At 58.4% G+C, this 16769-nt stretch overlaps 1 protein-coding gene across 1 annotated transcript; it reads left to right on the top strand.

Moving 5' to 3' along the window:
* Window positions 1–6732: 6732 nt before the first annotated feature.
* LOC309621829 (metallothionein-1E) lies at window positions 6733–8222 on the top strand (the record flags this gene model as incomplete). The annotated part of the gene is made up of 3 exons (XM_082409157.1): window positions 6733–6760; window positions 7336–7401; window positions 8131–8222. 3 exons carry the CDS (start codon window positions 6733–6735, stop codon window positions 8220–8222), a joined length of 186 nt encoding a protein of 61 aa, XP_082265283.1.
* Between the last annotated feature and the right edge of the window lie 8547 nt (window positions 8223–16769).

Raw genomic sequence — 16769 nt, 5'->3', positions numbered from 1 at the left:
GATGCAGAAGGATCCTGCCATCTCTGCTGTCACCTGCACCAGGATTTCCCTACCATTTTCTTTTCAGGGGTTTTCTGAAATACGTTGTACCAAAAGAAACCTCTTGAACACTGCTGAAGGAGAGAGTCAGAAGGAAGCCACAAAAGCATAAATACATTCCTATTCTGTCACTTCGGTCCCCCCCCCAGGATTCAGCTGGACACGGTAGAGACGGGCTGAAGACACAGCTCTGGGCCAAAGGGGAGCTTTCTCACTGACTCTCTCTTTCAGCTGCGAAGCCACAAGACCACAGAAGCAGGGCACCACTCCCCAGCACTGTGTGCCTGCCTTTACTGTAGCCTCCTCGTACTGTAGGTAGTTTGGCCTTTGGGAAACGGGCTGCTGACTACTAGCTCCCTTCCGGGTTGGTGTGACAATTCAAAGAGCAAAAGTGATTAACAAGGCTTGGCATGGACTCCATGGTGTGTAATCGTCAGGACTACCCAAAGGGAACTCTCCACTTGTGTCGCTTTGTTATTTCATGCCAGGTCTGCCTATCGCCTACAGTGATGCCTTCCCTGGGGAGCATCCCATGATCAGGGAACCTCCACCCTGGCGTGGGGTGGACCGGCCACGGTGAGGAGCGCCCCTGCAAAGTTTAGGCAAAGGAGCCCCCGGAGAAATGCGCCATGATCCCTCCAGGAAAGGAAAACACAAGTGACGACTAGCGGCCGAAGGCAATGTTCATCGCGGGGCGGTTACAGGAGACGGTACCGGAAAAGTGCTTCCAAAGGACCGTGGTGGAGACCGGGGCTGCCAACGCCTGGGGACACACGGGGTGGGCGAAACGGCGGTGAGGGTCACATGCGCCTGCGGTCTCTGACACCGCTCCCCGGCTCCGGCCAAGCCAGGGACACGAGCGGGAGGCGGGGGCTGTTCTCAGGCTGCAGGAAACGGCGACCCGGAGGCCGGCGGCGCGCGGCCTGGGGCGGGGAAGACCGGAGGACGCGGGAGCTGGATTCCTGCACAACCCGGCAACAGGGGGGCTGCTCCCGTCGGCCACATCGCGAAGGGGCGGCCAGGGGGCTGGGACACCGCTTACCGCACGGCACCCGCTTCCTCCGCTCCAGCCGGCACCGAAGTGGAATCGTGCGCTCGGCCCCGCGTGTTGCTCACAGCCCGGCCCAGGGCGCCGCGGGCAGCGCGGGCGCGGGCGCGGGCGCGGATCCGCGGGGCGGGTGCAAGGCGGGGGCGGGGCCTCTGCGCCCGGGCCGCCTCCTCGGCCTATAACTGAGCCCACGGGCTCCTGGCTCCCACACGCCCCCGACCGGACCAGTGAAGCCGCTTCGCCCCTTGCTTTGGACCTCGGGCCTCACTCCTCCTCCAGATGGACCCCAAGTGCTCCTGCCCCACTGGTAAGGGAACCCTGGCTTTGAGCCTTAGGATGCCCCCCTTCGCAGGCACAGGACGAGAAGGGAGGGTTTTGAGTTGGAGCTCAGGAGGACTCCTGTCACGGGTCCAGGGCTTTCTTGCCTGCCAGGCTCCTGAGAGCACGTCAGTCTCCCTTTGCCTCTCCGTTAACACTGAGGGCACGGAGGCTCCAGGCTGTCCTTCTTGAGGTCACCCAGCTGGTCAGGGGACTGCTAGACCGGGACCCAGTGTTTGGAGGAGGCCTCGGAGCTGCCAGGACTTGATGGGAGGAGGGGACATTGCCTCTTTCGGGTTCAGGCCATGGGCCCTGGCCCCCAGCCCCAGTCAGCCTGGGCTGGGTCTGGAGCCTGGGACCTTCCCTGTGGAGTCCATCAGGAGGGGACCTACTCTCCTTGGACCAGAAGAGAGGAGCTGGGGCTTCTCTATCCGCCTGAGTGGACACGAGCTCCCAGGGCTGGGTCCTGACAGAGGAGGAGGGCTCAGGGAGGCATTGCTGACCGTCTGCTCTAGCTCCTGCATCCCTCTCCCTGCTCACCGCGGGCCTTTCCCTTCCTGGCAGGCGGCTCCTGCAGCTGCGCTGGCTCCTGCACCTGCAAAGCCTGCAGATGCACCTCCTGCAAGAAGAGTGAGTGTGCGGGGCCTTCTCTGGGAATGCGGGGTCTGGGCTGAGTGCGAGCAGGGAGCCCAGAGCTCAGCAGGCAGGAGCAGGACAGTGACCAAACTTCCCGGTAACCCCCACCACCCCCCCACCCCCCCCCCCCACCGGGAAGGGATTCACAATCAGAGCTGGAATCACCTTCCAGATGACCGAGACCCAAGTGCGCACTAGAGAACAGGGAGACTGAGGCCCAGACGGGTCATTAACAAACAACCTCAGACCTGTCAGTAGAACTAGTCCTCCTGCCTCCTGAGTCACGCTTCTGAATCCTCTCAGGGACTGAAGCACTTTAGGGACATGAACTAGTGACCGTGTGTGGTTTCTCGGACCTGGGGCAGCCCCTTCCTGTCGAAGCAGCCCAGAGCTTCCCTATCCCGAGCGGGAGCTGCTCTGTCAGGGCTTTGCCTCCACTTTGATCCTGAGGACTTTGCTCACATCACTGACGGTGCTGGGCGCTGGCTTTCTCTCGTCCCCAGAGGCCCTGCTCACTGTCTCTCCAAGGCTCTGTGCCCTGTCCTGGGCACAGATGGGGCAGGCAACCTGAACCTAGTGTCTGAGAGCAATGATCTCAGGACAGAGGACACCATCCTAAACTCAGGGTCTGGGCCTGAGGGCAGCTGGGGCCAGGCCTGCTGCTGGGAAGGGTGGCTCCGGACAACGCGTGGTCCGACCGCACGCTGCCCTCGCTTCCCCAGGCTGCTGCTCCTGCTGCCCCGTGGGCTGCGCCAAGTGTGCCCAGGGCTGCGTCTGCAAAGGGGCCTCGGACAAGTGCAGCTGCTGTGCCTGATGTCGCGGAGAGCCTGCCCCGGGTGTCAACAGAGCAACCAGGACGAACCTGCATTTTACCGTTTTTCATACAACCGGACCTGACGCTACATTCCTTTTTCTATGAAATATGTGAGCTGTAATAAAAGTTGTTGACTTCATTCTGGCTCTGTCTTCCTTTGTCTGTCTTGGACAAAGAGACTCCGTGCCCATCAGGGCTGGCGTGGGGAACTGGGCTGGAAGTGCAGAGACCTCGGCTCTGGACCAAAGAGGACCCTCCCCCACCCCCCAAAACACACACACACACGGAGCGTCTTAGCCGCTTAGGTTAATGTGAGCTTCAGTTTCTCAGCTCCAAAGGAAAGCCTCGCCCAGAAGACACAGGGCATCGGACACACAGAGGACGCACTCCCTCTATTCCCCTTAGGAGTATGGATTGCAGAGCAAGTGGTCCGTTTCTCATTTTCCTTCTCTGGGGGCCCCTGCCAAACTCAGTCCTCGGTGATGAGAGCCTGGAAAAGCACCCAGAGGGGATGGAATCCCACACCCCCCTTGTTTGACTTCTACACGGGGCTTGCGTCTAACACACCCTGGAAAGACCTATTTGTATTTTCTGCCACAGTTTTCACCCTGGTCAGTAAAAAGAATCGCTAAGAAAAAAATGTAAAAGGACACGATATGGGAAACCCATTTTTCCCTTCAACACGTAAAATCACCTTAACACGTGGAGGAGCAATTCTGAAAATTAGAGGCTCTCATAGGCTGCACATACATTGAAGTGTGTGCTTGAGTCCCGGGAACACTTCACACATGCCCCACTGTGTGGACCACACACGCCTGGAGCAGCTCTGCCCCCTGCCTCCCCACACGCAACATCAGTCTTGGCTCGCCCAGGGCTACGGACAGGACACTCGCCACCCCTGACGGCTCCCTGCAGGGGCTTGGCCCTGAATCTTCGCCAGTGCCTCCCTAGATCAGCCTGACATCTTCCCTTCCCTCAAAATCCAGCCCGTGGCTACCTGACACCCCGAAAGTGACTTGGATTTGTCTGGTGGGCATTTCCCAGCCGTTTCCCAGAGACTTGGTTTCAGAAGGAGGACTTCACGTGTTCCGCTGCAGAGTGATGGTGGTGCTGCAGTGCGGAGGGCCTGGTGGTGTTTATTAGCAAGACGTGTGTGCTGAGGGGACAGGTGATATAGTTCAGGTGCTGGGCCCCCTGGCGGTCTGGGGAGGGAATTCCTATTTCATGGGCACTCCAAGAGAAAGAGGAGACAAGAGGCTCAGAAGTCAGGACCAAGATCGGCCACAGGTGCCCTGTGTGAAGAGGGCATTTCGGGAGCCGGCCCGTGCTGCGTGCGTGGGTGCTGGTGTCAGGCACCCGGGTTCACAGCCACCGTGCCACTTCCTGACCTGGCAAGTCACTGATACTCTCTGAGATGTCATTTCCTCCTTTCTACAGAAAAGATTAATTTCCAAGAGGGGGAATAAGCGAGACAGTGGCCTGGCTCCTAGCTCGGGCTTCCCGAACGGTGTCCTTTCTGATCGCTATCTCCACACTGACATCTGTGCACGGAGAATCCTTTAGCTCCCAACAAGCTCCTGGAGAAAGGCTCCCTGCTTTGCAAGCAAGCTCATGGTGAGGGCAGAGATGGATAGGAACCTTGCTTACCCAGTGCCAGAGGGCGTGGGGATCTCCTCCAACAAGCCCCATGGAACGAGTCACCGCCACAGCATTTGGACACACTCAGTGAACCTGCATGGTCTGGAGCGACGGTGCCAATTCCAGACAGGTTGAGCAACTTACCCAAGGGCACACAGCCTAGACTCAAAGGACCAAACCTACACTACAGCTGTCTCACCTCCCGGCCACATGGTGCCGGTTATGACATCACTGGAGGCTGAATCCGGCCTCTCCTTTTTCAGGGCCGCAAGGGTCTTCGGAGACAGTCCAGCTGTGCTCCTGGCTGCAGAGGTGGGAGGCTGAAGCCCAGAGAGGTCACAGAGCTGTGCAGAGGGTTCTGACTGCCAGCTGCTCAGTGCTTTCCCACTGCTGCCTCTGGGCCAGGTGTTCAGTGTCCTCACCTTTCATGGCATGACATGCTGTCCGATTGGGCGGGGGGCTGCAGTCAGCCTGCAGGAGGGCCAGTCCCATCTGTGCCACAGATAGCCATGGGACATAACCTCGCTGTGGCTCAGTCTCCGCTGCTCTAAAGGGCAAAAAAATAGTGTCTGGCTCTCGGGATGAAAGAACTGAATCCGTGCAAAGAATGTCAGAATATACTGGGCACTCAGGGAGTAATCGATCATATCACCTATTTATTTATTTATTTGTTATCATTAGCCTAGGAGACATTGTTCTCCTTCCAGACACGCAAGCAAGGATGGTGTGTTTAGCTCTGTGTTCTGGGTCGTCCTCATCAACCCTGTGAGCATGGGACCACTTCCCCGGAGGGGGTTATCCTCCCTTCACGCAAGGAGCCATTGACACTACAGATAGAAAGCCGTGAGCAAGACAGTCGGTGTCCTCCTAACAGATGCAGAAGGATCCTGCCATCTCTGCTGTCACCTGCACCAGGATTTCCCTACCATTTTCTTTTCAGGGGTTTTCTGAAATACGTTGTACCAAAAGAAACCTCTTGAACACTGCTGAAGGAGAGAGTCAGAAGGAAGCCACAAAAGCATAAATACATTCCTATTCTGTCACTTCGGTCCCCCCCCCAGGATTCAGCTGGACACGGTAGAGACGGGCTGAAGACACAGCTCTGGGCCAAAGGGGAGCTTTCTCACTGACTCTCTCTTTCAGCTGCGAAGCCACAAGACCACAGAAGCAGGGCACCACTCCCCAGCACTGTGTGCCTGCCTTTACTGTAGCCTCCTCGTACTGTAGGTAGTTTGGCCTTTGGGAAACGGGCTGCTGACTACTAGCTCCCTTCCGGGTTGGTGTGACAATTCAAAGAGCAAAAGTGATTAACAAGGCTTGGCATGGACTCCATGGTGTGTAATCGTCAGGACTACCCAAAGGGAACTCTCCACTTGTGTCGCTTTGTTATTTCATGCCAGGTCTGCCTATCGCCTACAGTGATGCCTTCCCTGGGGAGCATCCCATGATCAGGGAACCTCCACCCTGGCGTGGGGTGGACCGGCCACGGTGAGGAGCGCCCCTGCAAAGTTTAGGCAAAGGAGCCCCCGGAGAAATGCGCCATGATCCCTCCAGGAAAGGAAAACACAAGTGACGACTAGCGGCCGAAGGCAATGTTCATCGCGGGGCGGTTACAGGAGACGGTACCGGAAAAGTGCTTCCAAAGGACCGTGGTGGAGACCGGGGCTGCCAACGCCTGGGGACACACGGGGTGGGCGAAACGGCGGTGAGGGTCACATGCGCCTGCGGTCTCTGACACCGCTCCCCGGCTCCGGCCAAGCCAGGGACACGAGCGGGAGGCGGGGGCTGTTCTCAGGCTGCAGGAAACGGCGACCCGGAGGCCGGCGGCGCGCGGCCTGGGGCGGGGAAGACCGGAGGACGCGGGAGCTGGATTCCTGCACAACCCGGCAACAGGGGGGCTGCTCCCGTCGGCCACATCGCGAAGGGGCGGCCAGGGGGCTGGGACACCGCTTACCGCACGGCACCCGCTTCCTCCGCTCCAGCCGGCACCGAAGTGGAATCGTGCGCTCGGCCCCGCGTGTTGCTCACAGCCCGGCCCAGGGCGCCGCGGGCAGCGCGGGCGCGGGCGCGGGCGCGGATCCGCGGGGCGGGTGCAAGGCGGGGGCGGGGCCTCTGCGCCCGGGCCGCCTCCTCGGCCTATAACTGAGCCCACGGGCTCCTGGCTCCCACACGCCCCCGACCGGACCAGTGAAGCCGCTTCGCCCCTTGCTTTGGACCTCGGGCCTCACTCCTCCTCCAGATGGACCCCAAGTGCTCCTGCCCCACTGGTAAGGGAACCCTGGCTTTGAGCCTTAGGATGCCCCCCTTCGCAGGCACAGGACGAGAAGGGAGGGTTTTGAGTTGGAGCTCAGGAGGACTCCTGTCACGGGTCCAGGGCTTTCTTGCCTGCCAGGCTCCTGAGAGCACGTCAGTCTCCCTTTGCCTCTCCGTTAACACTGAGGGCACGGAGGCTCCAGGCTGTCCTTCTTGAGGTCACCCAGCTGGTCAGGGGACTGCTAGACCGGGACCCAGTGTTTGGAGGAGGCCTCGGAGCTGCCAGGACTTGATGGGAGGAGGGGACATTGCCTCTTTCGGGTTCAGGCCATGGGCCCTGGCCCCCAGCCCCAGTCAGCCTGGGCTGGGTCTGGAGCCTGGGACCTTCCCTGTGGAGTCCATCAGGAGGGGACCTACTCTCCTTGGACCAGAAGAGAGGAGCTGGGGCTTCTCTATCCGCCTGAGTGGACACGAGCTCCCAGGGCTGGGTCCTGACAGAGGAGGAGGGCTCAGGGAGGCATTGCTGACCGTCTGCTCTAGCTCCTGCATCCCTCTCCCTGCTCACCGCGGGCCTTTCCCTTCCTGGCAGGCGGCTCCTGCAGCTGCGCTGGCTCCTGCACCTGCAAAGCCTGCAGATGCACCTCCTGCAAGAAGAGTGAGTGTGCGGGGCCTTCTCTGGGAATGCGGGGTCTGGGCTGAGTGCGAGCAGGGAGCCCAGAGCTCAGCAGGCAGGAGCAGGACAGTGACCAAACTTCCCGGTAACCCCCACCACCCCCCCACCCCCCCCCCCCCACCAGGAAGGGATTCACAATCAGAGCTGGAATCACCTTCCAGATGACCGAGACCCAAGTGCGCACTAGAGAACAGGGAGACTGAGGCCCAGACGGGTCATTAACAAACAACCTCAGACCTGTCAGTAGAACTAGTCCTCCTGCCTCCTGAGTCACGCTTCTGAATCCTCTCAGGGACTGAAGCACTTTAGGGACATGAACTAGTGACCGTGTGTGGTTTCTCGGACCTGGGGCAGCCCCTTCCTGTCGAAGCAGCCCAGAGCTTCCCTATCCCGAGCGGGAGCTGCTCTGTCAGGGCTTTGCCTCCACTTTGATCCTGAGGACTTTGCTCACATCACTGACGGTGCTGGGCGCTGGCTTTCTCTCGTCCCCAGAGGCCCTGCTCACTGTCTCTCCAAGGCTCTGTGCCCTGTCCTGGGCACAGATGGGGCAGGCAACCTGAACCTAGTGTCTGAGAGCAATGATCTCAGGACAGAGGACACCATCCTAAACTCAGGGTCTGGGCCTGAGGGCAGCTGGGGCCAGGCCTGCTGCTGGGAAGGGTGGCTCCGGACAACGCGTGGTCCGACCGCACGCTGCCCTCGCTTCCCCAGGCTGCTGCTCCTGCTGCCCCGTGGGCTGCGCCAAGTGTGCCCAGGGCTGCGTCTGCAAAGGGGCCTCGGACAAGTGCAGCTGCTGTGCCTGATGTCGCGGAGAGCCTGCCCCGGGTGTCAACAGAGCAACCAGGACGAACCTGCATTTTACCGTTTTTCATACAACCGGACCTGACGCTACATTCCTTTTTCTATGAAATATGTGAGCTGTAATAAAAGTTGTTGACTTCATTCTGGCTCTGTCTTCCTTTGTCTGTCTTGGACAAAGAGACTCCGTGCCCATCAGGGCTGGCGTGGGGAACTGGGCTGGAAGTGCAGAGACCTCGGCTCTGGACCAAAGAGGACCCTCCCCCACCCCCCAAAACACACACACACACACGGAGCGTCTTAGCCGCTTAGGTTAATGTGAGCTTCAGTTTCTCAGCTCCAAAGGAAAGCCTCGCCCAGAAGACACAGGGCATCGGACACACAGAGGACGCACTCCCTCTATTCCCCTTAGGAGTATGGATTGCAGAGCAAGTGGTCCGTTTCTCATTTTCCTTCTCTGGGGGCCCCTGCCAAACTCAGTCCTCGGTGATGAGAGCCTGGAAAAGCACCCAGAGGGGATGGAATCCCACACCCCCCTTGTTTGACTTCTACACGGGGCTTGCGTCTAACACACCCTGGAAAGACCTATTTGTATTTTCTGCCACAGTTTTCACCCTGGTCAGTAAAAAGAATCGCTAAGAAAAAAATGTAAAAGGACACGATATGGGAAACCCATTTTTCCCTTCAACACGTAAAATCACCTTAACACGTGGAGGAGCAATTCTGAAAATTAGAGGCTCTCATAGGCTGCACATACATTGAAGTGTGTGCTTGAGTCCCGGGAACACTTCACACATGCCCCACTGTGTGGACCACACACGCCTGGAGCAGCTCTGCCCCCTGCCTCCCCACACGCAACATCAGTCTTGGCTCGCCCAGGGCTACGGACAGGACACTCGCCACCCCTGACGGCTCCCTGCAGGGGCTTGGCCCTGAATCTTCGCCAGTGCCTCCCTAGATCAGCCTGACATCGTCCCTTCCCTCAAAATCCAGCCCGTGGCTACCTGACACCCCGAAAGTGACTTGGATTTGTCTGGTGGGCATTTCCCAGCCGTTTCCCGGAGACTTGGTTTCAGAAGGAGGACTTCACGTGTTCCGCTGCAGAGTGATGGTGGTGCTGCAGTGCGGAGGGCCTGGTGGTGTTTATTAGCAAGACGTGTGTGCTGAGGGGACAGGTGATATAGTTCAGGTGCTGGGCCCCCTGGCGGTCTGGGGAGGGAATTCCTATTTCATGGGCACTCCAAGAGAAAGAGGAGACAAGAGGCTCAGAAGTCAGGACCAAGATCGGCCACAGGTGCCCTGTGTGAAGAGGGCATTTCGGGAGCCGGCCCGTGCTGCGTGCGTGGGTGCTGGTGTCAGGCACCCGGGTTCACAGCCACCGTGCCACTTCCTGACCTGGCAAGTCACTGATACTCTCTGAGATGTCATTTCCTCCTTTCTACAGAAAAGATTAATTTCCAAGAGGGGGAATAAGCGAGACAGTGGCCTGGCTCCTAGCTCGGGCTTCCCGAACGGTGTCCTTTCTGATCGCTATCTCCACACTGACATCTGTGCACGGAGAATCCTTTAGCTCCCAACAAGCTCCTGGAGAAAGGCTCCCTGCTTTGCAAGCAAGCTCATGGTGAGGGCAGAGATGGATAGGAACCTTGCTTACCCAGTGCCAGAGGGCGTGGGGATCTCCTCCAACAAGCCCCATGGAACGAGTCACCGCCACAGCATTTGGACACACTCAGTGAACCTGCATGGTCTGGAGCGACGGTGCCAATTCCAGAGAGGTTGAGCAACTTACCCAAGGGCACACAGCCTAGACTCAAAGGACCAAACCTACACTACAGCTGTCTCACCTCCCGGCCACATGGTGCCGGTTATGACATCACTGGAGGCTGAATCCGGCCTCTCCTTTTTCAGGGCCGCAAGGGTCTTCGGAGACAGTCCAGCTGTGCTCCTGGCTGCAGAGGTGGGAGGCTGAAGCCCAGAGAGGTCACAGAGCTGTGCAGAGGGTTCTGACTGCCAGCTGCTCAGTGCTTTCCCACTGCTGCCTCTGGGCCAGGTGTTCAGTGTCCTCACCTTTCATGGCATGAAATGCTGTCCGATTGGGCGGGGGGCTGCAGTCAGCCTGCAGGAGGGCCAGTCCCATCTGTGCCACAGATAGCCATGGGACATAACCTCGCTGTGGCTCAGTCTCCGCTGCTCTAAAGGGCAAAAAAATAGTGTCTGGCTCTCGGGATGAAAGAACTGAATCCGTGCAAAGAATGTCAGAATATACTGGGCACTCAGGGAGTAATCGATCATATCACCTATTTATTTATTTATTTGTTATCATTAGCCTAGGAGACATTGTTCTCCTTCCAGACACGCAAGCAAGGATGGTGTGTTTAGCTCTGTGTTCTGGGTCGTCCTCATCAACCCTGTGAGCATGGGACCACTTCCCCGGAGGGGGTTATCCTCCCTTCACGCAAGGAGCCATTGACACCACAGATAGAAAGCCGTGAGCAAGACAGTCGGTGTCCTCCTAACAGATGCAGAAGGATCCTGCCATCTCTGCTGTCACCTGCACCAGGATTTCCCTACCATTTTCTTTTCAGGGGTTTTCTGAAATACGTTGTACCAAAAGAAACCTCTTGAACACTGCTGAAGGAGAGAGTCAGAAGGAAGCCACAAAAGCATAAATACATTCCTATTCTGTCACTTCGGTCCCCCCCCAGGATTCAGCTGGACACGGTAGAGACGGGCTGAAGACACAGCTCTGGGCCAAAGGGGAGCTTTCTCACTGACTCTCTCTTTCAGCTGCGAAGCCACAAGACCACAGAAGCAGGGCACCACTCCCCAGCACTGTGTGCCTGCCTTTACTGTAGCCTCCTCGTACTGTAGGTAGTTTGGCCTTTGGGAAACGGGCTGCTGACTACTAGCTCCCTTCCGGGTTGGTGTGACAATTCAAAGAGCAAAAGTGATTAACAAGGCTTGGCATGGACTCCATGGTGTGTAATCGTCAGGACTACCCAAAGGGAACTCTCCACTTGTGTCGCTTTGTTATTTCATGCCAGGTCTGCCTATCGCCTACAGTGATGCCTTCCCTGGGGAGCATCCCATGATCAGGGAACCTCCACCCTGGCGTGGGGTGGACCGGCCACGGTGAGGAGCGCCCCTGCAAAGTTTAGGCAAAGGAGCCCCCGGAGAAATGCGCCATGATCCCTCCAGGAAAGGAAAACACAAGTGACGACTAGCGGCCGAAGGCAATGTTCATCGCGGGGCGGTTACAGGAGACGGTACCGGAAAAGTGCTTCCAAAGGACCGTGGTGGGGACCGGGGCTGCCAACGCCTGGGGACACACGGGGTGGGCGAAACGGCGGTGAGGGTCACATGCGCCTGCGGTCTCTGACACCGCTCCCCGGCTCCGGCCAAGCCAGGGACACGAGCGGGAGGCGGGGGCTGTTCTCAGGCTGCAGGAAACGGCGACCCGGAGGCCGGCGGCGCGCGGCCTGGGGCGGGGAAGACCGGAGGACGCGGGAGCTGGATTCCTGCACAACCCGGCAACAGGGGGGCTGCTCCCGTCGGCCACATCGCGAAGGGGCGGCCGGGGGCTGGGACACCGCTTACCGCACGGCACCCGCTTCCTCCGCTCCAGCCGGCACCGAAGTGGAATCGTGCGCTCGGCCCCGCGTGTTGCTCACAGCCCGGCCCAGGGCGCCGCGGGCAGCGCGGGCGCGGGCGCGGGCGCGGATCCGCGGGGCGGGTGCAAGGCGGGGGCGGGGCCTCTGCGCCCGGGCCGCCTCCTCGGCCTATAACTGAGCCCACGGGCTCCTGGCTCCCACACGCCCCCGACCGGACCAGTGAAGCCGCTTCGCCCCTTGCTTTGGACCTCGGGCCTCACTCCTCCTCCAGATGGACCCCAAGTGCTCCTGCCCCACTGGTAAGGGAACCCTGGCTTTGAGCCTTAGGATGCCCCCCTTCGCAGGCACAGGACGAGAAGGGAGGGTTTTGAGTTGGAGCTCAGGAGGACTCCTGTCACGGGTCCAGGGCTTTCTTGCCTGCCAGGCTCCTGAGAGCACGTCAGTCTCCCTTTGCCTCTCCGTTAACACTGAGGGCACGGAGGCTCCAGGCTGTCCTTCTTGAGGTCACCCAGCTGGTCAGGGGACTGCTAGACCGGGACCCAGTGTTTGGAGGAGGCCTCGGAGCTGCCAGGACTTGATGGGAGGAGGGGACATTGCCTCTTTCGGGTTCAGGCCATGGGCCCTGGCCCCCAGCCCCAGTCAGCCTGGGCTGGGTCTGGAGCCTGGGACCTTCCCTGTGGAGTCCATCAGGAGGGGACCTACTCTCCTTGGACCAGAAGAGAGGAGCTGGGGCTTCTCTATCCGCCTGAGTGGACACGAGCTCCCAGGGCTGGGTCCTGACAGAGGAGGAGGGCTCAGGGAGGCATTGCTGACCGTCTGCTCTAGCTCCTGCATCCCTCTCCCTGCTCACCGCGGGCCTTTCCCTTCCTGGCAGGCGGCTCCTGCAGCTGCGCTGGCTCCTGCACCTGCAAAGCCTGCAGATGCACCTCCTGCAAGAAGAGTGAGTGTGCGGGGCCTTCTCTGGGAATGCGGGGTCTGGGCTGAGTGCGAGCAGGGAGCCCAGAGCTCAGCAGGCAGGAGCAGGACAGTGACCAAACTTCCCGGTAACCCCCACCACCACCACCCCACCTCACCAGGAAGGGATTCACAATCAGAGCTGGAATCCCCTTCCAGATGACCGAGACCCAGGCGCGCACTAGAGAACAGGGAGACTGAGGCCCAGACGGGTCATTAACAAACAACCTCAGACCTGTCAGTAGAACTAGTCCTCCTGCCTCCTGAGTCACGCTTCTGAATCCTCTCAGGGACTGAAGCACTTTAGGGACATGAACTAGTGACCGTGTGTGGTTTCTCGGACCTGGGGCAGCCCCTTCCTGTCGAAGCAGCCCAGAGCTTCCCTATCCCGAGCGGGAGCTGCTCTGTCAGGGCTTTGCCTCCACTTTGATCCTGAGGACTTTGCTCACATCACTGACGGTGCTGGGCGCTGGCTTTCTCTCGTCCCCAGAGGCCCTGCTCACTGTCTCTCCAAGGCTCTGTGCCCTGTCCTGGGCACAGATGGGGCAGGCAACCTGAACCTAGTGTCTGAGAGCAATGATCTCAGGACAGAGGACACCATCCTAAACTCAGGGTCTGGGCCTGAGGGCAGCTGGGGCCAGGCCTGCTGCTGGGAAGGGTGGCTCCGGACAACGCGTGGTCCGACCGCACGCTGCCCTCGCTTCCCCAGGCTGCTGCTCCTGCTGCCCCGTGGGCTGCGCCAAGTGTGCCCAGGGCTGCGTCTGCAAAGGGGCCTCGGACAAGTGCAGCTGCTGTGCCTGATGTCGCGGAGAGCCTGCCCCGGGTGTCAACAGAGCAACCAGGACGAACCTGCATTTTACCGTTTTTCATACAACCGGACCTGACGCTACATTCCTTTTTCTATGAAATATGTGAGCTGTAATAAAAGTTGTTGACTTCATTCTGGCTCTGTCTTCCTTTGTCTGTCTTGGACAAAGAGACTCCGTGCCCATCAGGGCTGGCGTGGGGAACTGGGCTGGAAGTGCAGAGACCTCGGCTCTGGACCAAAGAGGACCCTCCCCCACCCCCCAAAACACACACACACACACGGAGCGTCTTAGCCGCTTAGGTTAATGTGAGCTTCAGTTTCTCAGCTCCAAAGGAAAGCCTCGCCCAGAAGACACAGGGCATCGGACACACAGAGGACGCACTCCCTCTATTCCCCTTAGGAGTATGGATTGCAGAGCAAGTGGTCCGTTTCTCATTTTCCTTCTCTGGGGGCCCCTGCCAAACTCAGTCCTCGGTGATGAGAGCCTGGAAAAGCACCCAGAGGGGATGGAATCCCACACCCCCCTTGTTTGACTTCTACACGGGGCTTGCGTCTAACACACCCTGGAAAGACCTATTTGTATTTTCTGCCACAGTTTTCACCCTGGTCAGTAAAAAGAATCGCTAAGAAAAAAATGTAAAAGGACACGATATGGGAAACCCATTTTTCCCTTCAACACGTAAAATCACCTTAACACGTGGAGGAGCAATTCTGAAAATTAGAGGCTCTCATAGGCTGCACATACATTGAAGTGTGTGCTTGAGTCCCGGGAACACTTCACACATGCCCCACTGTGTGGACCACACACGCCTGGAGCAGCTCTGCCCCCTGCCTCCCCACACGCAACATCAGTCTTGGCTCGCCCAGGGCTACGGACAGGACACTCGCCACCCCTGACGGCTCCCTGCAGGGGCTTGGCCCTGAATCTTCGCCAGTGCCTCCCTAGATCAGCCTGACATCGTCCCTTCCCTCAAAATCCAGCCCGTGGCTACCTGACACCCCGAAAGTGACTTGGATTTGTCTGGTGGGCATTTCCCAGCCGTTTCCCGGAGACTTGGTTTCAGAAGGAGGACTTCACGTGTTCCGCTGCAGAGTGATGGTGGTGCTGCAGTGCGGAGGGCCTGGTGGTGTTTATTAGCAAGACGTGTGTGCTGAGGGGACAGGTGATATAGTTCAGGTGCTGGGCCCCCTGGCGGTCTGGGGAGGGAATTCCTATTTCATGGGCACTCCAAGAGAAAGAGGAGACAAGAGGCTCAGAAGTCAGGACCAAGATCGGCCACAGGTGCCCTGTGTGAAGAGGGCATTTCGGGAGCCGGCCCGTGCTGCGTGCGTGGGTGCTGGTGTCAGGCACCCGGGTTCACAGCCACCGTGCCACTTCCTGACCTGGCAAGTCACTGATACTCTCTGAGATGTCATTTCCTCCTTTCTACAGAAAAGATTAATTTCCAAGAGGGGGAATAAGCGAGACAGTGGCCTGGCTCCTAGCTCGGGCTTCCCGAACGGTGTCCTTTCTGATCGCTATCTCCACACTGACATCTGTGCACGGAGAATCCTTTAGCTCCCAACAAGCTCCTGGAGAAAGGCTCCCTGCTTTGCAAGCAAGCTCATGGTGAGGGCAGAGATGGATAGGAACCTTGCTTACCCAGTGCCAGAGGGCGTGGGGATCTCCTCCAACAAGCCCCATGGAACGAGTCACCGCCACAGCATTTGGACACACTCAGTGAACCTGCATGGTCTGGAGCGACGGTGCCAATTCCAGAGAGGTTGAGCAACTTACCCAAGGGCACACAGCCTAGACTCAAAGGACCAAACCTACACTACAGCTGTCTCACCTCCCGGCCACATGGTGCCGGTTATGACATCACTGGAGGCTGAATCCGGCCTCTCCTTTTTCAGGGCCGCAAGGGTCTTCGGAGACAGTCCAGCTGTGCTCCTGGCTGCAGAGGTGGGAGGCTGAAGCCCAGAGAGGTCACAGAGCTGTGCAGAGGGTTCTGACTGCCAGCTGCTCAGTGCTTTCCCACTGCTGCCTCTGGGCCAGGTGTTCAGTGTCCTCACCTTTCATGGCATGAAATGCTGTCCGATTGGGCGGGGGGCTGCAGTCAGCCTGCAGGAGGGCCAGTCCCATCTGTGCCACAGATAGCCATGGGACATAACCTCGCTGTGGCTCAGTCTCCGCTGCTCTAAAGGGCAAAAAAATAGTGTCTGGCTCTCGGGATGAAAGAACTGAATCCGTGCAAAGAATGTCAGAATATACTGGGCACTCAGGGAGTAATCGATCATATCACCTATTTATTTATTTATTTGTTATCATTAGCCTAGGAGACATTGTTCTCCTTCCAGACACGCAAGCAAGGATGGTGTGTTTAGCTCTGTGTTCTGGGTCGTCCTCATCAACCCTGTGAGCATGGGACCACTTCCCCGGAGGGGGTTATCCTCCCTTCACGCAAGGAGCCATTGACACCACAGATAGAAAGCCGTGAGCAAGACAGTCGGTGTCCTCCTAACAGATGCAGAAGGATCCTGCCATCTCTGCTGTCACCTGCACCAGGATTTCCCTACCATTTTCTTTTCAGGGGTTTTCTGAAATACGTTGTACCAAAAGAAACCTCTTGAACACTGCTGAAGGAGAGAGTCAGAAGGAAGCCACAAAAGCATAAATACATTCCTATTCTGTCACTTCGGTCCCCCCCCAGGATTCAGCTGGACACGGTAGAGACGGGCTGAAGACACAGCTCTGGGCCAAAGGGGAGCTTTCTCACTGACTCTCTCTTTCAGCTGCGAAGCCACAAGACCACAGAAGCAGGGCACCACTCCCCAGCACTGTGTGCCTGCCTTTACTGTAGCCTCCTCGTACTGTAGGTAGTTTGGCCTTTGGGAAACGGGCTGCTGACTACTAGCTCCCTTCCGGGTTGGTGTGACAATTCAAAGAGCAAAAGTGATTAACAAGGCTTGGCATGGACTCCATGGTGTGTAATCGTCAGGACTACCCAAAGGGAACTCTCCACTTGTGTCGCTTTGTTATTTCATGCCAGGTCTGCCTATCGCCTACAGTGATGCCTTCCCTGGGGAGCATCCCATGATCAGGGAACCTCCACCCTGGCGTGGGGTGGACCGGCCACGGTGAGGAGCGCCCCTGCAAAGTTTAGGCAAAGGAGCCCCCGGAGAAATGCGCCATGATC

Source organism: Balaenoptera borealis (assembly GCF_965194805.1).
Source record: "Balaenoptera borealis genome assembly, contig: HAP1_SCAFFOLD_1020, whole genome shotgun sequence".
NCBI classification, from domain to species: domain Eukaryota; kingdom Metazoa; phylum Chordata; class Mammalia; order Artiodactyla; family Balaenopteridae; genus Balaenoptera; species Balaenoptera borealis.
This window is presented reverse-complemented; position numbering and strand designations above follow the sequence as displayed.